Raw genomic sequence first — 21,370 nt, forward strand, 5'->3', positions numbered from 1 at the left:
GTAAATGACATGGGGAAGAAATTGGATTTTCTTGTTGATATGCATATGCATCATATGGAACAGTTGCAAATACAAGTTGCTGAGATAAGTCCACTGAAAGAAATTGCTTCTCCTGCAAAAGAAAAGAGAGAAGAAAACAAGTATTCCGAATTAAAAACAGTAATCTACAAATACACTGATCAGTGTGCTCATGAAACTCCTTACAACTTCCAGAAAGTTCCAGTCAACAAAGTCAGTCCGTATGGTTTCTCAGCACATGGTCACATGACTCATTCACAGCCTCTTTCAACAGGTGGGCAAAACTCTGGCAAACTGCAAGCCACACCTTCCTCAACATCATATGCAGAAAGGCCAACAGTTCTGCCTATATTTACATTAATGGACTCCCAAGTTAGCTACCATTCCCAAGGAGACATGCAAAGCCCTTACTCAGATAAAGTGTCTCCAAGGCAGAGAAGGAGCTTGACAAGAGACAGCGATACCCCATTGTCCCTTCTCTCCGTCAACCATGAGGAACTTGAGCGCTCCCCAAGTGGCTTCAGTATCTCCCAAGACAGAGATGATTTCCCATTTGGCCCCAATGGGGGATCTGCGTGGATGAGAGAGAAACGCTACCTAGCAGAGGGGGAAACAGACACAGACACCGACCCTTTTACACCAAGTGGCTCCATGCCTTTGTCTTCAACAGGGGATGGAATTTCAGATTCAATATGGACCCCTTCAAATAAGCCAGTTTAGAAGTGCGTGGGGGGTAGTCACTGGCTGACTTCTCCGTGTAATGTAAGCATACTTTGTATATCTCACTTACTCTGCACCCAAAGCTTACTAGTTCAAAACACCAATGGCTGCATAAGATGCATGTGATATTAGTGGTAGTCATTCTGCACCATTTCATACAATTTACTAATGCAGTTTTTTTCATGCTACCAAAACTAAGGAGCTTAGTTTTGAGCATGGTTTGCATGACTTTACCCTATATAAATGGTACAGCTGATTTCTTCTGTGATACATATCTATCTGATATTCTTCAATACAACCAACAATGGTGGATTGGTAACAGCCAAGATATGGTCCTTGCTACACTTTGTAAACAGAGCAGCAAAGTCAAATTAGTTTCAGGAGCACTGTCCTTTTGTGGAAATAAAAAATCTGAATCCATTATACAATATAAGTAACTCAATCTCTCTCCTATCTAGCCAAAAGCATGTAATATTCAAGCAGGGAAAAAGCTGTCAAAGCAAATGACCTTACTGAAATAGTGTTGTAAACTAAATGTTTCTCATGTCATCTATTATATAACTACCTATGAAACACAATGCTAAATTGAAATCAGGGGTAGAATTAAAAATGATGAAAGCCACCAACTAACATCAGTTTTGGATATGTAATTGCTGCATAAATTCCTCAATTACCACTAGTGATTATAAAATTGCTGGAAACATGATTACAATCCTATTTTGTAGAAAAAATTTTCTAAGTCTATTTCTTTCTTATGGGACCAAGGTTTCTCTCTGTTCCAAAAAGAAAAAACGAAAAAAAAAAAAGTTGTTCATTGCAGAGAAGCTCAGGTTTCCATTCTTTTACTGAGTTATATAGTGTATGTAGTGTTAAGTTCCATAATACAAATGTTCTTCGGTTTGCCCGTGTGTTTATTTGGAGTTGTAGTTACATAAATACAGGTTATGAGGCTCAATTCACTATTGTTGGTGAAGTGCTTTAAGCTTCTCAGATCTGCAGAGCAACACTTTTCTGTTCCCTGGGAGCTCCACAGTGCAGGAAGATGTGTGTCTAGCTTACAATTTCTTTTTGAAATGGACAGCTGCAAATCCATGTATGACAGTCATATTTAACTTCAATGTATGAATAAATAAATACCATTATTTTGTCCTGTCCCTGAGCAGCAGATGTAAAAGATTACACCTTAGGCCTCAGCCAAACAATTCCTGTGCAAATTGGAAACTTTATAGAGAGAGCAGGAAAACAATACAGTCCACTGGGCACAGGGCGGAAATGAATCTGAGATCTCACCACCACAGTGCGAATGCAGTTTCTATACAGCTAGTGAAACACAGCCTATCCAGATATCCTATGCAGAATCTCAATCCAAGTGTCCATGAAATAGCATCCATTTGATGTCAATTTCAATTGCTATGCACTCTTTACAGCAGGTGGAAAACTAATCTGCACAGTCAGTGAGCACAGGGTACAAGAAACATGTCACAGACACCCACAGTCAGTGGATGAAGATCTCACCTCCACTGCATCATCCAAGGTGCAGCTTCTGCCATAGCTCCTGATCCATCTCCTGCTAAGAGTGGCTTCTGCCTCTCCAGACGTCTAATGTCTCTACCACCAAAGAAGGCATAAGGATATGGCTAGGGAGGATGTTAGAAAGTGAATTTTCTGTCATGGCTGTACAGCTAAGCATTGTTGGCACATGCAATTAGAGGACAAGAAGAGATACCCTACAGGTATTCCTGTGTATCTCTGTAACTGGGAATTGCACAGGCCTGGTGGAAGGATACCTTGTTGGGTTTTGCCCACTTTGTCAGCAGCTCTATGTTTGTTGATTCTTCAGTGTTGTTGACATCTCATGATAATCATTCCATCTGGGGAACTTCTATTCTGTTCCAGATATTGTCAGGCATTGTCTTCATCTTCATTGTTTACTTAAGAGCTATCTAAAAAGAAATAGGATCTTCTTACTCTAATATTTCATCTGCTTCATCAGCTAAAATCATGATACAGACTTCTTGGCCAGATCTTCAGGGAGAAGAAATTCTTGTAATTAGTTGTGTAAATAAATCACACCAATTACAGCCTTTGAAGACTGAGCTGAGTCCATGAAGTTGATCTGAGGCCAATAATGGATACAATTTTAATAGTTACTTATTTGACAAAGTAGCTGTTCATCTGAAAGACAGCCTCTGTTTGTTGCAGTTTCATGGCTAAAATCAATGAGAATAAAACTAGCTGCAAAATTGTAATTCATTGTAATTTGGCATGTTGAGAAAAATTATTTGACTATCAATGATTCTTGGAAGAATCTATACGTAGCTACTGCAGCCTTTTCTATACAGGAGTATTTATCAGTGACCTCCTGAGATGAATGAAAAGGAATGAAAACTTATCTTAATATTGCTAGACTTCTTCCGATGTTGCTTCGTTTTTCTAGTGCATCAAGTGCTGGGCATTCCTACTGATTTCAGTGAAGATTGGAACTTGTTAAAATGTTTTATAGATCTGAGCAATCAAAAATCAAGGCAGTCCACAAGCAAGGGCAATCTGAGAATTTTTTTTTTTTTGTGAATGTCTTTGTTATGCAGTTGTGCATAAATATGCTGTTACATACTTCTCTGCCCAATTTGCCTCCAATTCTTCAGTTCAGGTTTCTAATCTCTCTCATGCCAAGTCATACAAAGGTAATCTTTTCTCAGTGTTAAGTCTGGCTGAAAATCCATAAATCAACTCATTGTAAAGGTATATTAATTCCAAGAGAGAATCCAAGGAGTGGCAGATGTTTGGATCAATCTTATCTGCATACTAAAGTGCAGCCAAGGAAAGGAGGATTTGGGCTATGCTACATTCTGTGTGCATAGCAGCTGAACACCTGTAAGTTAGCATTTTCTGTGGGTTGTAAGCACCAGTTTATCATATGTAGATTAAAAACACAGGGTCAGGTGTCTGTAGTTACATCATGAAATATTTAATGGCATATTAAGTTGCAGTTAAGGCCTTTTAGAAGGTAATAGTGGCAAGTTCAGCAATGCCCTATGCAGCAGACATCTCTGAATTCTCTAGAAGAAATATGGGGGGAGAGCCAAGGAGGGTCTGAAAAACTTATTATTTTTTACCCAGTGAATTAATTTCCATTGAGATCAGCCACTGGTCACTTCAGAAGGGTGTTCTGCTCAGCAGCTCTGCCCTCCTGCATCATCTGGATTAAAAATAGAGTGAGCATTCATTCTGCTCTCCGTGTTGACAATGTAAATGTGTCCAGATGTCACCAGCAAGGTGAAACCTGGTGATCATCTCAGATTTGGAATGTGCACAAGATCTTCATCAGAACTGCACTTCAGTTTGAGTCCAGAAAGTGCGTCAACCAAGGCACGCCATTTGTGTGTCTGCCATAGACACTGGGCACTGCATAATAAAGTATCTGTGGTGTGATCTAAAAGGTCAGGGCCTCTATTTTGAGGTAGGTTTACCACAAAAAAAGGAAACATTCACAATTTCAGATGAGAGTGGCCTCTGAGTTTATGCTGCTTTTCGTATTAAAATGAATGTGAACAAATAACAGATTTATTTTATCATAAAATCATAGAATCACAAGATTGGAAAGGACCTACAAGTCATCTAGTCCAACCATCCTCCCATTACCATTGCTACCATTATCTTTCATTAATATGTGGCATTTCAGTTTAACAGCTATTAGTTTTCTTAGACTCATATCTTTCCATTGTCTTTCCATGTAGTTAGGATTAAAGACTATTTATTGGAATTTGCTCTTTGCTGACTCTTATTTCCTGCAAGTAATCAAGAATCCATTTTAGGGCTTGAAATGTTTTTATTAATTAGGAAGTGTGGGCCTTTCCTCTGCTCTCCTTGAAGTCACTAAGAAACCTGCTCACACTGATGCACTGGGTCAGCATAAGGTCCTAATCTGCCTTTATTTATGAATTTCCTTGGAAAAACACTGATTGGAAAATAGTTTTTTACCTGTTTTTTTTTACACTGATTTTTCTGTCACTATAAAGTGACTATAAATCTCTAAGTTTTTGAAGAAGTACATATGTTTATATTGAGTATCTCTCTTTGTTGCATTATCATCAATCAATCTTCCTCAGTTTAAATTCAAACCAAGAACATTAATTATTGCAGAAATGAATGCCTAGTCTAAGTACACAGTTGTATAAGTATTTTATGCTCCATTTAGGAAATAAATACTTTCAGAAAAAATCTGGTCAGGTAATGGTTGCTGTCCTTGCTTTTCCCTGCGCTGGATTAATTGATTTGGCTCTGTCAGAATATATAGGATTTAAGCACATGGAGAGATCGATAGGATCTGTTCCTAAACTGACTTTGGATATATTTGTTCTATTCTTATCTCTAACTTTGCTGCATTGTTACAGTTCAGAGTGGAAACAGTTTTATATTTTTCTGCTTCAAATTGTGGCCCAGGAAGGCTGCAAAATAATCACTGATCTACACATCATGGGGCTGCTGACTCATGGCCTTCAGGCAAGCATCACAACCCAATCAGTTTGCAGAATCAGATTAGGGAGCAAATTCAGCCCTGCTGGGAGTCCAGGCATTTCAGGAGCTGGGTTTGTCCCACTCAGAACAAAACATGTAAGAAAAGCTGGATTATAATTCCTTGCACCCCACAGCCTCCTCCATTAAACTTGAGGTGCCAAGAGCAAACCTAAATTTTCTGCAGTGTCTCATGAATTTGGAATGGTACCACCTTCTGAGATACTCAACTGAATGTGGGTGTTGCCTTTTGAAGACCGTTTTCAGGGGTGCAGGAAGAGAAAGGGGCCGTTCTCAAGTGTCCACAGTAGGGCACCATGGGAATTGAGACCCTGGATATCACTATTGCTTATGATTATTTAGGCTGTAAGATTTGATTCTTCCCAATTCAGCTTTTAGCAGCTTCTGTCTGAAGTGAAGTGAAGCAAAATCCTGGAAGCAGGATCCTATCTCCATCCTAAGAATATGCTGAGACTGAAGGTTACATAGCCAACTGCATTTTGTTTTCTAGTTATGGCATCTTATTATTACTAGTATTTGTGCCTTGCTCACTGAATTTTTCTCCATGCTACAAAGATGCTTTTCAGATTCTGGCTGACAAGGGAACACAACTTTTATACAAGTGGCCTTTAGTGCTCTTTATAATATTATTTATTGTAATTTTTAAACTGTATGTGTAATTTATATTCTGGCACTGTCCAATATTTGAACAACTTTAATATGTTTATTTCAATATATTATGCAAACAATACTTCTTAACTGATTTTTTATGTTCTGTCTTTAAAACTGCACCACTTATTAATAAATAGAAATTTCAATTATGATGCGGAGTATTTTTTTTTTCCTTTCATTTAAGATACCCATTCAGTGAACACTGTGTCAAATGTTCACTCAGATAAAACACTGGCATAAGACCTTCCATGCACAACTGCATGCAAAAGCAAAAAAAATACACTTTATTTTGTTTCTACACTTAGTCCTGTTGTAATACACAGCACAGTAGATCACATTAAGTGTGATTTCTTTGGTTTAGTGGCTGTGCAACTTGTATGCACATGTTCATAGATATGTGGGAAAATGAAAACTTAGTCCATCCTGTTACAAGTGATCCTGACTTCCTCTCTCAGATGTGATATCTTACTTAGCTACAGAGTTCAAAATGACCAACTAGACAAACACGTGACTTTCAGATTGCTAAGAATGGTGAGATTAATCACATCCTATCAGGCTAGAGAGAGGCTGAAGTTCTGAATGTCTTAAACAAGACAGAGCACATGAAACAACATGAAACAATATGAAACAACAAAGAGGCTGGGGCTGTTCAGGCTGAAGAAGAGAAGGCTCTGGGGAGACCAGCTAGCAACCTTTCAGTATCTAAAGGAAGGGACAGACATTTAAGCAAGATTTGTTGTAATGGGAAAAGAGGAAATGGTTTCAAACCAAATGAGGGGAGTTTGAGGTTGGCTATAAGAAAACAGTTGTTTTTTTTTAATGATACGTGGTGAAGCACTGAAGTTTCTTCAGCATCATGGTTTTCTGCTTAAATTTGAAGTGCAACCTAAAAATATTTCTTTAATTTTTGTGGTATGTAAAAATACATTCAGCATTTAATTCCATTTCTTGTCTAACTTCTATATCCTTGAAAACTGGGTAAAACTCATAAAATCCTGAAATACCACAGCATCCAATTGTTTCTGTTTTATTTTGTTCAGCTTTTTTGGTTTGTTTCCTTTTAAAAAAGATTAATTTAAATAGGATCGGTTGCAGTCTCTTACGGACAAATTCTATCAAATTTTCTGAAGATTGAAAGAATTTTTTTTTAACTGAACCTACTAGAGGTGTTGTGAACCTCTTCAGTTATCCACAATGAAAAAGTACAAGACTAGCTTTTTCTTTATTCTATGCATTTCTCTCAAGGAAAATAAAAAGGTGTTTCAAGTGTATTCACATCCCTTTATAGCCTGTATTGCCATGCATTAACATTACTTAGCAATGAAGGATTCAGTTTGAACTGAATGCAGGAGAAATTTTCTGCAAAACAAAGCAGCAACAACAATTACATGTAAATGGGTATTTAACAGACTTAAAAGGAGCACCACTCATCTTTTATTCACCTGAACAAACACACTGCAATAAAATTTCGCCTTGGCAGTCACCCAAATGAACAAGCTTGCCAAATCACTGGATTTTGCTTACACCTTAGTACTGATTTTATAAAAAATGAATTCTTAAATGGGAGCAAAATATGATATCCATCTTCTGACAGAGCCCTGTTTATATCCAGAGAGCTTTCTACTTCTGCAGGCTCTGATTATGTATACATTGGAATGCTGTGATTATGTATAATTGTCCTATGGCTGGGCATAGTGAGGCCAAGACTCCTTAATGATTTAGAAAGGGTAAGTACTGATGAATCCAGCACAGTCCAAGTAGTGGTGTCTGGAAAGGTGGTTTCTCCACTTCTCCAAGTGCATCCTGCTCTGAGTGCATCCTTCCCTTTCTTCTCAGGACACTTACCAGGGAGCTTATATTTCAGCACTCTTTCCACATACTTGAAAACTAGCCCATTAAAAAATATCTCTTGGGTGACCCTGAGCATCCTATTGAATCACAGAGAAGGGAAGGAGAAATGGCAATCAAATCTCATGGCACTGGCCAACAAGAGAGATAGACTGGCATTGATGAAGTTGCTCTCCAATAAAATTTTCAGACAGGGGACCCTGGGAGCTGGCAGTCTGCTGGAATCAGGATAGCTCCACAGCTTCTCTTCCTTGTGTCAAACATCATTAGAAGAACAAAGACCAAGGCTTACGAAAAATAAGGCAAGGTAAGATGTGTGGTGAATGTTTTGGCAGGCTTGCAGGGACCAGTTGTGTGTCTGTCACATATCAGAAATAACAACGCAGGGTAAATGATTAAATCTATTCTAAGTCCTGGACTGCTGTAAAATCTCAACGCCTCAGGAGTCTAGATGTTTACAAACATAAAGTGTTCATTGTGTTCCTTGGAAGCCCCAGAGGAGCTGTGCAAGGCAGTGTGTGGGTCATTAACAATCTCATGGGATATATGTACCATGCAAAGAAAGAAGCAAAACCATCAGTGCCCACCAGAAATGAACTGTTTTGAGATTCAGCATATTCCCTGTAGCTCCCATTTTTCTTTACGAACTGGAGCTGTGAATTTTGTGCAGCAGTGATTGTGCTCACTGCTTTTCTGGAGAAACATTTATGCTGGAACATTTGCTTTGCAGAAAAATGACTGCAATATCTTTGTTCTTTTCATGACTATGCAATGAGTGTATCTCAGTAAATAAGTTTTGCTGTATTCACTCAGGCAGCTCATCTGCCTCTGCTTTGTTCTTTTCTTGTCACAACAGGTCAGTGACTTTGCTGAAGAATGGAGTATTGCCCAGCTCCTAGGTTCCTATTAATTCTTCTTCTGTGGGACAAGTGATAGCTGTCTGCAGCTGATGCAATTTTGGATGTCCCTGGTGTAGGCAAACCTTAACTTTCTCGACCAAGTGAATGTCAGACACTTAAAATAAAATTAAAATAATTAAAATTTATTAAATTTTAAAATTTATTTTAAAGTTTATTAAATTTTATTAAAATGAAATAAAAGTGTTAGCTACTTTGAACATAAATATATAAAACATTCTTACTAGAATAATTTAAGTTGAATGACTGCAGAGTTTGATTATCATTCTTTTCAGGTGTTTTTGAGGTGCTAGTACCAACTTTAGCAAAACCTCAATGAAAAACATTAAAGAAATGCTGTCGCAAAGAAAAGATGTCACTTGCAATTCTAAATAAATTAAACGGGAAAGATGTTTTAGTGACAGGAATAAATAAGTGGTAGCTTCAGATGAAAAGAAGTGCTGTAGAGCTTTGTTTAAAAAAAAAAAAAAAAAAATTGCAAGAAAGTAGTGGTGCATCGCCTTCACACTGCATTCTCAACCCATGGGGAGATAAAGCACCAGCACTCAGCTTTTTCCCTCCTTCCCAGTCTTCTCTCTTACAGGTAAATCACAGGCTTTATTCACAGCATATATTTAACTTGTGTTAACTCCTGCATAGCCTTCAGTAAACTAATGCATTTACATGGCAACTGCCATGAATGATGCATCTTCACTGTGTTGCTGACAACATACTAAAAATGACTTATTTTCTCATTCTGGATTTTGAGATACTTGTTATGGACACAGTTCTGTCACACAAAGAGACACAGGAGAAAGAAGACATGTAAAGACTATACTCCTGAGAAAGCTGCTTGCTCCAAGTGATGCTCTGAGTGAGAACACGGCATTGTCCCGAAGAGTCCAGGCTGGGGCTGAACAATGTCCCTGCCCAGACACCTGAGTATTGCTCTGCAGCTGAGCAAAGTTAAAATTACAGGGTCCCAGGGTAAAACACAGCATGAGGTACAACCTGTTGAAAGTCAAATTATCCTCATAGCCAAACATCAAACAGTTGGAACAGATCCCAGTGCACACATTTTCTTGGCTATACCTGTTTTTGTCAGCTGTTACAGAGAGGACTTTCATTCCAGTTTTGCTAATGAGATATTGAGCAACTGGTAATTAAGTCAGTAAAAACAAGGTGAGTCTAGTCAATGAAAAAAGGTTTCCAAGTTCCTCAGTTAGTCATGATTCACACAAAAAAGAATCAGATAATTCTAGGCACAATAACATCCCACTGGTTACAGTACAGTACACGTTTTCTTGTATTATAGAATCATAGATTCATTAAGGTTGGAAAAGACTTCTAAGATCATCTAAGTCCAACCATCAACCCATCACCATCAGCCAATTAAACCATGTCCCTCAGTGCCACATTTACCCTTTTCTTGAATGCCTCCAGAGATGGTGACTCCACCATCAACCTGAGCAGCCTATTCCAATACTTCACTCTTCTTTCTCAGAAGAAATTTTTCTTGAACTCCCCCCAGCACAAAATAAGGTAAAAGTGAAAGGCAAAGTGCAAGAAGATAAAGGTAAGACTGAGCATGTGTGTGTGTGCACCGTCAGCTTCATACTTACCAGCTGCAATTCTGTTAAACATTGCCCTTCAGGTTCCAAAGTTCTTGATGAAGTGCAGGTGAAGGCAACACTCTACTACACACGTAATGTGACCTATAATTTAATATTCTATAGGAAGACAGGAACCCCTCAAAATAAGATTGAAATCTGAAAGTCATATCTAACATACCAGGAAATTACAGTGATTTTGTTGGACAATAGCATTCTTGCTTCAGCTGGTAGAAGTGCAAGGCTGAGGCAATACAATTTAATGAAGAAAGCTAACAAAAGGAAAACAAAATAAGGAACATCCACAATAATCAATGAAGTACTGCTGGGGAGGATAGTCCATCCCTTCAACCCAATTGTCAGTACTATTTGTAGGGCCATGACACTGAGAGTACAGTCCCAGTGCACTTCCAAACTGGGCCAACCAGCAGCCCCAACATTTCCCAAGGTGTGTTTGGGAACTGAGGAAAGTCCAGGGACCATTCCTAACATCCTCTTTACACGAATCATATCTGCCAAGTCTTCTTTATCCTGTTACCTTTATAACAGGGATCAGGAATATTTTGCTTTTGAGTTTTTAAGCTGGTCCTTAGGGCGCCTTTTATTCCATAGACTAGCAAGTTGTCAATTCATTTTGTTTTTCCCTCTTTCCTCTGATTGCTGTAAGGGTTTGAATGACAGCAGTACTCACATGTTTTGGTTGATTGTAGCTTACAGAGAAGCTATTGAATGGGTGATTATCTACTTTTAATCACGTTGGGTTTAAATCCACTGATTTCAGAGAAATTATTTCCAGAGTAAATGGGAGCAAAATTTCAGTGACAGCTTCCAATGATGATAATCTCTTAGCTTACATAATTATCATTCAGCACCACTGAAATTGCCTTATATCACTGTAACCAGCTCTTTCTTCCTTCCCCATCACTTCACCCCAATGCCAGGCAGTTTTCTGCTTAATTGCTTGTTTTCTTCCTTTTTATTTTCTGCAGTTAATACACACGTCAGGTATCTTCACAATTTGCTGAGCATCACCTCTTGTTAAATTGCTAACCCAAGCATGATAAAGCTTTTTGAAAGTGTCTTCACCTGGCCAACCTCTCTCGGTGGCATTGGCCTATTTCAGTAACACAAGCTGTCCCTTTAAAAGGGGGAAAAAAATCAACCATTCTTCTACTTCGCAGTTCAAGTTATCACTGCCAAAAGAAACTTCCAGCCCTGACCTGGCTTGCCACAGAGTCATTCCATCAGGAATTCAACGGGCACTTTGTTTGCTTATGATTGTGTTACCTTCAGTTGGTCCTTCTGGGATTAGGATGACAATTTTTACAAGATTTTAAAGCAAGATTTTCAAGTCTGTCTACTCCAAGTCTTTCATTAAGTAATTATTAAGACCTGGCAATAGCCTCCTGTTTTATATAGGCTCTGGAGATAATCATCTTTGTCAAGAGAAGTTGGGTAAGTTGATATCAGCTATTCCAAATCTCAGTAGTTTCAAATGCATTTGGAAGGAATCATGTTGCCTGTGCTACTATTGTTGAGTGAGAACATAAAAAATGAAATGTATTTTGATTACAATCATCAAACTCTCATACAAATAAACCTGAGCTTAAAAAGTGGTTATAGCAATTTAACAAAGTGTGTAATTCTAACAGAGGCGTATTTTCATATTAATGGATTGTGGAACATTTCTTTAAACTTGGTGTATCGTGGTGTGCTTAAAATGAGAGGTGACCTTTAGATGGTGAGACTGAACAAAGGTAAGGAAATTAATAATCAAGAAATTTCCTTTAAAAAAAAAAAAACAAAAAAAAACCCCAAAAAAACAAAACCAATTCTTTGGTCTCTTAAATTCCATTTTGCTCTTTTTAATGTGAAGGTGAGGGAAAACTACTTCATATCTGTTTGCACTCTATTTGTACAGAAAAAAAGGAAATCATGATTGCCTACCGCATTAAAATGAGTTCAAATGAAGCATTGCTCATAACCATGTTGTTTTAAAATTACTGCTAATCTAGAATAGCACAGAGGTATTTGATATAAGGTCTTCATGAGTATATAAGTGGAATCTGAAGTGGATTAAGCTTTATGGTTCAGCCATCCAAAGAACTATGGATCAAAATCCTGAGTAAAATGTATTCTAGTATTGTTCAGTTTAAAATCAACACAAAAAGTGGATTACTGCATTCAGTACAGGTTAAGGAGAATTACAGCCTGTATCAGATAAATGTTTGAAAGGCAAACATTAACTGAAAGTTAGTTTATGGAATTTTTCTGCTTGCTCATGGTTGTGTGACACCTGCTCCTTCAACGCCTGTGAATTTTGCTATCATTTTTGTGGAACTTGTGAGTGATTTTGAACTGGAGTACGGGAAAGTTTTCCTGTTTATAATCCAGAACGTATTTCAGTCATCACAGTAGTGTTGCTTGCATTGGCAAACAAAAAAAGATACAGCTTCAAAGTAATTAAGTCCTGTCCTGATAGATTAAAATTTTTAAATGAGGTAAGCACAGTAACACAAACATGGCATATGTCCAAGAGCTAATATTACTATTAAACACAGTGCTGGGAGATAAGATGGCTCATGCAGAAGTTCCAGGAGTATTTCTCACAGATGTCTTTAAATTTTAATTGGACAGCACAAATGTGTTAATGCTTGAAAAGATCTTGGAAAGCAGTGAAAACCTAATGCTTCAAATTTAAACCAGTCTTTTAGCTGTTGAGAAGTAGTGGAAGTCTTCCCAATGCACTGTTCTTAGTAATAAAGTTTCTCTACAATTTCTTCTTAAGCACTTATGATGATCAGGGGATACCACAGAGATAAACCTGGAAATCAGTCAGAACATTCTCCTATGAAAGGAGAATTTTCCATTGATTCCATAGCAATTTTACTTAATATTTCTATTCTAGAACAGAATTCAGTTTATGATCCATCCTTCCAGGTTTGAATGATATTCGAATCACTAGATATTTTTTCTTGGTGGAGTCTGTAGCATGTAATCCCAGTCTGTAGCATGCAACAGTTAAATTTGCATGAAATGGTCACGCTAATGCCTGGTCTGAATTTGTGCTGCAAAGCAGTGCTGTGCGTGGAGAAGATTCTGTGTGCTGTTAATGTGTAGGAGCATCTCAGTGGAGTGGGCAGCAGAGAGCTGCAAACTCAGATGAGTTTGCTGAGCAGATGAGCAAAAAAGCATTTCTCAGTGTCTGTCAGATGCTTCTGAGCACAACTCTATGCTGCTTCTCTTTTTTTTTTTTTTTTCTTCTTTTTTTCTCTTTTTCAATAGTCCCTTTTTTCCTCTCTCCCAGTGTGTTTTGTTAAGACAGTTCTTTCATTTGTCAGACTGCTCCTCCCTGCTCTGCCCGTTGGAAACATGCTCTCTCTAGCTCTGCGTTAGCACCCTGCACCAAATCCATTGCTAAACAATTTTCCTACCACCACAGACAGCAATGGGACATAAATAAAGCAGTAGTGAAATCTGATCCACTTCATCAAAAACACTGATTGATGTCTCCAGGGGGAGGTAAGTGGGGCAGGGGCTGTTCTCCTCTCCCACCTCCTGTACTTGAGATTCTCTCTTGCTGTACAGCCAAAATCTCCATGAAAGGCAGAAGTTTGGGCTCTTCTCCCAGTCTGAGCCGCAAAGACCCTCCAGCCAAGGCCAGCCTTATGTTGCAGGGGCGATACAGTGGCATCAGTGGTGTTAGCTGTGTTTTTGTCCCTTGAGTCAGCACTCACAGAGATAGCATGGGCAGTGCTGCCTGGTCATACTCTGTGTGCAGGAAGAGGTCACAAGAACCATGTAGGCTGAGGTCCATGGTCCTCAAACACAAAATTGTCATTGCAAAATAGATCTCACAGAGCTAAAGTGACCTCAGTCACACAGTCCAATAATCCTCTCAACCCACTTCCTCTGACTGAGTGCATCAGCCACTATAGCCCTTCTGCTCCAAAATGGATGTAGTTACAAACCTCCCCTGAGGTTGACTGCCTTGCTCTCCATTCCATTCTTGGCTGTGAAATCTTGGGAATGAGATTTGGACAAGGCTTTCTCTCATCCTCAGCCCATAGCCTGCACGTGCTATGAGGAAACTGTGGATCAGTATAAGTTTGGAGTTCAGCAGATAGAATTAGACAAATGAACTTAATAGCTAAGTGGTACCTAGAAACTTTGCAGAGCTTTCAAATTTGCAATGCTTGTGCTTGAACACTTCTGATACACAAGCAAGCAAATACAGATGTTTCAAATACAGAATAGTTTGGTATCATTTCATCATTCCATGGAAGGATTTCTTTTTAGAAATGCTAAGTATAAGTTAACTATTTTAACTGTGTTAATTCTCTAATGAATTAAATATAGGTAAGATGTTAAACATGATGGTAACTGTTGATCAAACAGTGTTACCTTCAAGATAATGGTTCACTGTATACTTGTAGGATTAACTACTAAGAGAAGAGCTAGCTGATATGAAAAAAGAATTGGACCTCTTTCTGCTAACTCTCATGCTCTTATTTTCTGATAGATGCACAGTTGTTTGGCATTTTTCATTATCGAAAAAAAAAAAAAAAGTGGGAGGGGTGAAGGGCCACACTGGGCACATTCCTCCTTATTTTCTAGCCCCCACTAAGGCAGCACAGGATGTATCTTGGTTGGAGTAATTAAATGTAGAAATAGAAAATTGGAACAGTTTGCCCAAGGAGGTTGTGGATGCTCCATCCCTGAATGCATTCAGGGCCAGGTTTGATGTGGTTCTGGGCAACCTGATGTAGTGGCTGGCAACCCTGCCCATGGCAGGGGGTCTGAAGACAGATGACCTTTGAGGTTCTTTTCAACCCAGGCCGTTTTGTGATTCTGTGATAAGATTAAGGATGACTGGGCAAGCAACAGTTCTGCAAAAAAAAGCTCATCTTACGACTGGTCTGAAGTTGAATCTAAGTAAATTTTATCTTGATTCACCAAAGAAGACTTGGGAACCTAATGTCTCAGTGTGCTGTGGGTACAGTTTATCCAGGAAGAGAACTGTGTAGGCAACCTCACTGAGTATTGGCCTTACGTTGCTCCAGGGGCAGTTCAAGTTAGATATTAGAAAAACTTTATTCTCTAAAAGAGTGGTGAGGCACTGAAGCAGGCTGCCCAAGGAGGTGGTGAAGTCACCATCCCTAGAGCTGTTAAGAAACATGGAGATGTGGTACTGAGGGACGTGGTTTAATGGGCATGGTGGTGATGGGCTGATGGTTGGACCAGATGATCTTTGTGGTCTTTTCCAACCTGAGTGATTCTATGATTCTTTGAGTCCCAGTAAAGCGCAGCAAGGATTGGAGCAAATCACATACTACAAGCAGTAACAATACCAAAACAGAATTTCTTTCTCCTAGAGCAGCCGAAACCACTGGAAATTGGAATCCATGATGCGGTGGCTCTGTTGGCATGTGCCTGCAAAGTTGAGCCTGGGAATTCTATGTCTCTTTCTGGTTTGGAACATAGGTAAGGATGATGATTTGGTGCTCCCTGGGGAACAAAAACAGTATCTTTTTTTTCAACTTCTCCCATGGCCTGAGAGATTTCTCCATTCTTGCATCTAGAGCAGGCCTGGTACTCTGTTCTCTCACACTGCACAGGCAAGTGTGATGGGCTGGACTGATCAGCTAGATTGTCAGTCTGAATTTAGCACATATTAAGTGAGATGTTAATGCAGCTGATTAGAACTGCATGGGGAGCCATGACTTAAGGACCTTGTACCATGGATTATGCACAGATTATTTTTCACTTCTGCTTTTTCTGGTCCTCCAGCCTTCCTGTTGCTGAAGAGGAAACTGGACCCAACCTTCCTACTGTCTGGTGGGAGCTCTGAGTTGTAGGGCTGATAGGAGTACCACCACTGAAGCAAACCCTTGTTCATTATCAAGCGAATTCCAGAAAGGAGCCTTAACTGCTGAGCCCCACTCCAGACTGTTCCCCCAAAAACAGCCCTGAACATCTGCTCTTCATAACGAACTTACATATAGATCTCTTTTGAGTTAGCCTCATTTTACTTCATCCCTGTCAGTCAGTGTTGAGTACAAGCCCAGATCAATCTGTGAAATCAATTTTCTACTAATTTTTAATTTTTGATTCTTGAGTTAAGGGGGTGACCTCTGATAATTAATTCATTTTCCCCATTTAGCTGGCATTTAATGGACCAGGAAGGTCTTTTGGGAAATGCTTATTGCTAGGCACTTAATCTCCTGCTGTTATGGATACTCGGTGTGCTGCTTTGCAGTGCTTGTGTCCATTGGTTTCTGTGCCATAATGAATAAGAGCAGCAAAGTAACCCCAGCAGAGAGCTGCACTGAGAAACACTTGGTAGTTCAACAGGGATTTTTTTTTTCTCAGACTCTTTCTTTGCTTCACAGCTTCATGCATAAGAAGAGAAAACTTCATGCATAAGAGAGAGAAGCAAGCAGCAGTGCTGGCTACTGCAGGTAATATCAGCACATCAGGAACCTTTGACCCTGTTCGTGGGCACTGGTGAAAGAGGGCTGTATGAAAATGAGTTTGCATTTACCCTGTGGAGTCCACATACCAAAGCCACCTCTGCTACAAGGACTCTTTGTCCCAGCATGTGCAGATCCTTGGCCAGCTTAACCTCTCTCTTTCTGGGAATGTGAAGAGGTGGTGCCTCTTTTTAGTTACTCTCTTTCCAGAGCCCTTCAACCAAAGGTGTGTTCCTCTGTTATCTCTGGGGGTGTGAGTCTCTCAGTGCTCTGCTCTGTCGTTGCCACTTCCATTTGTTCCGACACAGCTTCACACAATCTTTGTTTAGAACTGGTTAAAAATAATACTGATGTCATTGGAAAATTGTATTTCTTTCCAGATTTGATTTTGCTCTCATTCTGGGTTTCTTTGCTTCTTTTTCCGTCCTGCTCTGTTTTTCCTCTCTGTCATGCATTCACAGACGACCTTGCACACACACAGGCACCATGTCACTCTGCTTCTTCATCACTTCATGGTAGGGAATGAAAAGAACATCTTTGAGATCCAGACCTGGGAAGAGCAGGCAAGCAACATCAAGGGAAAGGAAACATCTTTTAAATAAAAAGCATCATTCGGCAGCTTTAATTTTATCTGCAGTATTAGTATATTAGTCAAGGTAACTGAAAAGAAAAAAAAGAAAATCATGTAGCACTGTGGAAAGGGAGGAGGATTTCCCAGGTATTTTCTCCTCCATTTGTGTGCTCTGTTTTTGCCTTGGAAGGAAGCATGCATCACCAGCACAAGAGGGCACCAGGATGCTGCTCCCTTCCGCCACCTCCCAAGGCATAAGCTGGCACAGAGCACTGCCTAAATTCTGGGTACCATTGCACTCCTCACTCCATCTTGTGATTTTTCCAAACTTCTCTCTGCTCTCCTGGCATATTCATTTCCTCAGTACATAAACTGCTCATTTTGTTGTCTCACTGTGGAAGCTTTTTGCCTCGTACAAGCAAGTGATTAGCAGCCATTTCCAGAGACTCTTTGTTTTCCAGAGTTGCCTGCAAAGTCCGTGGATCTGGCTGCTGTTAACCTGACTGAGCTGGTGAATGGGATGCTGAGCACAACACTCAGAGGTGACGTTGCAGTAGCTGGGGAGGTGACAAGCTGCCAGTGGCAGTGAGGGAGATAAAGAACTGGTGGTGGTCGAAGAAGAAGCTACAAATGCATGCTGTCTGCATCCAAAATTAATTCTCAGAGCAAGTTACACTTGCGCATCTTAATGCAGACATCTGCCTACCCCAAAGAATTTATAAATTAGTGTGTTCATAGATAGGCACAGCATAATGACTTATGGGATGCCTTTAAAAAGCACTATATAATCCAGTGAAGGTTTGCTTGCTTGCTTGATTTATTTATTTTAAGAAAGTAGTGCTGATGAACCATCCCTCAGTGTTAACGAGAAGGAATTGAGTCTCAGGCATCTGCATCATATCCATATCTCAGGAGTCTTTTTGAAATCAAATGAGCAGAGCCAAAACATTCTGTTTGCATAATTAGTTCTAACTCCTAATCACATGGGCACGTGTTTCTGCAGGTACCAAAAAGCTCTTCTCTTTGCTGAGTGTCACATCCCACAGCTCATTTGCCTTCCACAAAGTGTCAGTCACCATTTATAACAGTGAGTGCATTTGCCTGGTGCGGGAGCTGTCCCTGTCATGTGGCTGCACGTCCAGACACCCATTTTCTGTTTCTTTACAGTTTCTAGCTTGAAAAATGTTGACCCTGGCAAGTTCCCTATGCATTACTGCTACTGTTTAAACAACGTGACAAATGACTTAACAGGTTGGTATGCAAGAGAGGCTGGCAATCAAATAAGTATACCAATGGCCTCTTAAGTCTACTCCTATTCAGCAGAAAAGTTCTGAACTTTTAAGTGTTTCAAACATTTTCATGTTCAAGCATATTATCATGTTAATTTTTGCCAATGTAAATTTGGAATATGTGTTTCAGTTATAATTTTTCTATTTTGTTGTCTAGATTTCACTGCTTTACTTGTTGATATTATTGGAAACTCAACCAGTTATCTCACAGAAATTTTCAAATCTACTTCTATTCTCTCAGGTTTGCGTTTCTTCTTCAGTATTTATTGTTGCCTTATTTGCATTATTTAGTCCTGGCATGGAAACAAGCATAGAAATGTATATAAAATCCTATTGCTCTAATTCAGCATCATTTATCTAGCAAAGCATAACCAGTGGTTGTAAAAAAAAAAAAAATCCTCCTTAGAGAACAAAAATACAGTTTGTATATGTAATACAGACACATAGGAGCAATATGATTTTCCAATATGATTTTCTATGAGTATCTTTTCTTTCTTTCCTTGAATTTTCTGTACGTTATAATTGAGTAATTGAGTGCTGGTATCTAGGGAAATTTTGAGCCCCAAGAAATTATAATAGACAATATTTTCTGAGATTTATTTTATTTGTAAACGTATGAGTAATTCAAAATTTTAATTATATAGAAACATTTATCCAGGAAATACTGATATTTTGATTTCTTTGTCAAAATGAAATTTGAAAGAAAATTTTCATTCAGTTGTAGTAGCCACATACCATTTCAGTTTTACATTTTCAACTACTTAAGATTGTATCATGTAATGAAAGCTAGTAACAATTATCTATTCTGCATTTCTTTGTCTTTCAGTGCGTCAGAGCAATGATTCAGACTGTATCTACATCTGTGTGATGACAGGTCAAACAGGTAAATTCAAAAACCATTTCATCTCAATTATTGCCTTATTTACTCGCAGTGATGTCACATGAGAAAAAAGTCCATCTTCATGTTTTTAATTCTTTATGTTTGCAGGGAGAAATCTGTCTGACTTTTGGGAAATACTAGAGAAATCTCCTGTTATTAATTACACCTTTTCCAGTAATACATCTTCTGACCTGGGTAAGCACATCCTGGGGAATAAAAAGAAATAGTAACTACAATCCAAACCATGTCTAGGTATAGGTAGCATTTGCAATGAATCAATGAATGTTCCTTCTCTGTCTTGCAAAACTAAGTAAAATCTACAGACATATAAATATCCAATGCAAGGAACAACAACAAAAAAAAAACAAAAAAAAAACAAAAAACCAAAGCTGGACTGGTGAAGCTGTGTGATATTTTTGGTCCAAATGAGTATCCAGGTTGCCCATCCGTGTCAGGCTGGACAGGACTCTGAGCAACCTGCTCTAGCTGTAGGTGACCCTGTTCAGTACAGGGAAGTTGGGTGCCCTGTCCCTGGAGACTTTCAAGGCAAGGCTGGACCAGGCCCTGGGCTGCCCACTCTAGCTGTTGATGTCCCTGCTCAGTGCAGTCGAGTTGGACTAGATGATTTCTAAAGGTCCCTTCCAACTCAAATGATTCTATGATTCTATAATCTGCCTTAGCTCTCAGAATGGAAAATCTGCTTTTATGTGAGTAACCTTCAGAAAGGAATCAAATATACTCATCCATTGTGCTGCCTGGATACTCCACCTATCACTGACAGGAAGCCTTTGGAATCAGTGGCAAGTTTACCTGTGCTGAAAGCTGCAGGATGTTTCTCACCTGCTATAAAAAAAACATAAAACTAAAAGATCAAAGGTACTTTACTAAAAAATAACTTTCTTTTAAAAGGAGAACAGTTGTTTCTTTTATATTATAACCCAATGTATTTCCTTTTTATCATGCAATTTGCCACTGATACTGACTGTACTAACCCTATCTTCTCACGCCTCAAAGATCTAGATTCTGTTTTTTCAAGTTTCATGAAATCACAGGAAGACTCAAACAAAACTGTGGATCCATTAGCAGAACATCCATGGACATTTAAAAGTGAGTAAATATTGTCAGACTTAAATTTATATTATCCTTTGTTAATGTCTTGACAAGTGGCAGCATGTCTTTGCTGCAAACCACTGTGATGTTAAACTATAGATAAAAGTTTGTCTTAACAAGTAGATCAGGCCTGTAATTCTCTCAGTAGAAAGGACCATTAATCACAGAATCATAGAATGACTCAAGTTGGAGGGAACATTAAAGATCATTTAGTTCTAAGCCCCTGCTGCCAGCAGGGCTGCCACCCACCATCTCGGGCTGCTCAGGGTCCCACCCAATCTGACCTTGAGTGCCTCCAGGGATGGGACCTCCTCAGCCTCTCTGGGTAGCCTGTGCCAGTGTCTCACCACCCTCAGAGTAAAGAATTTTCCCCTGAAATATAATCAAACCTCCTTTTTTTTTTTTTCTTTTTTTTTTTTCTTTTAAGTTTAAAACGATTCCCATTTGTCCTATCACTACCCAGCCATGTCAAAAGTTTGATTTCCTCCTGTTTATTAAGCTCCCTCTAAGAATTGGATGGCTGCTATCAGGTTTTCCCAGAGCCTTCTCTTCTCCAAGCTGAAAAAGTCCATCTCCTTCAGCCTTCATAAGAGAGCTGCTCCAGCCCTTTTATTTCCTGTTTGTTTGTATATGTAAACTTGCATATTGAAATGTTCTCAGTTAAAATATCCAATTTTATTGGCACTCCACATATTTTTCTGGAAAAAAAGCTATAAAAGGAAATTTTTAAAATGAAGTAAAAAATCAAATCTGACTTGCTAGTGGAAG

General features: G+C 39.0%; 2 protein-coding genes across 4 annotated transcripts in view; both read left to right on the forward strand.

Annotated features, from left to right (window-relative positions):
- Nucleotides 1-6,037, forward strand: part of KCNQ3 (potassium voltage-gated channel subfamily Q member 3) — a 192,295-nt gene extending 186,258 nt beyond the window's left edge. For 2 of the 3 annotated variants that reach the window (XM_042809007.1, XM_042809009.1), the window contains one exon: nt 1-6,037. In XM_042809007.1, the coding sequence (XP_042664941.1) occupies nt 1-738 (738 nt within the window). In that variant the 3' untranslated portion in view covers nt 739-6,037. The other variant, XM_042809008.1, reaches the window with a different exon arrangement.
- HHLA1 (HERV-H LTR-associating 1) overlaps nt 5,571-21,370 on the forward strand; it is a 22,839-nt gene continuing 7,039 nt past the window's right edge. Inside the window, exons 1-8 of the mRNA XM_042833942.1 lie at nt 5,571-5,619; nt 16,672-16,740; nt 17,785-17,865; nt 18,327-18,410; nt 18,491-18,574; nt 18,770-18,853; nt 19,439-19,495; nt 19,601-19,687. Coding sequence (XP_042689876.1) covers nt 5,571-5,619; nt 16,672-16,740; nt 17,785-17,865; nt 18,327-18,410; nt 18,491-18,574; nt 18,770-18,853; nt 19,439-19,495; nt 19,601-19,687 — 595 coding nt within the window. The remainder of the gene's footprint in view (nt 5,620-16,671; nt 16,741-17,784; nt 17,866-18,326; nt 18,411-18,490; nt 18,575-18,769; nt 18,854-19,438; nt 19,496-19,600; nt 19,688-21,370) is intronic.

Source organism: Centrocercus urophasianus, unplaced genomic scaffold (genome assembly GCF_019232065.1).
Source record: "Centrocercus urophasianus isolate 14NV4802_14NV808 unplaced genomic scaffold, USGS_Curo_1.0 seq_11, whole genome shotgun sequence".
NCBI lineage: Eukaryota > Metazoa > Chordata > Aves > Galliformes > Phasianidae > Centrocercus > Centrocercus urophasianus.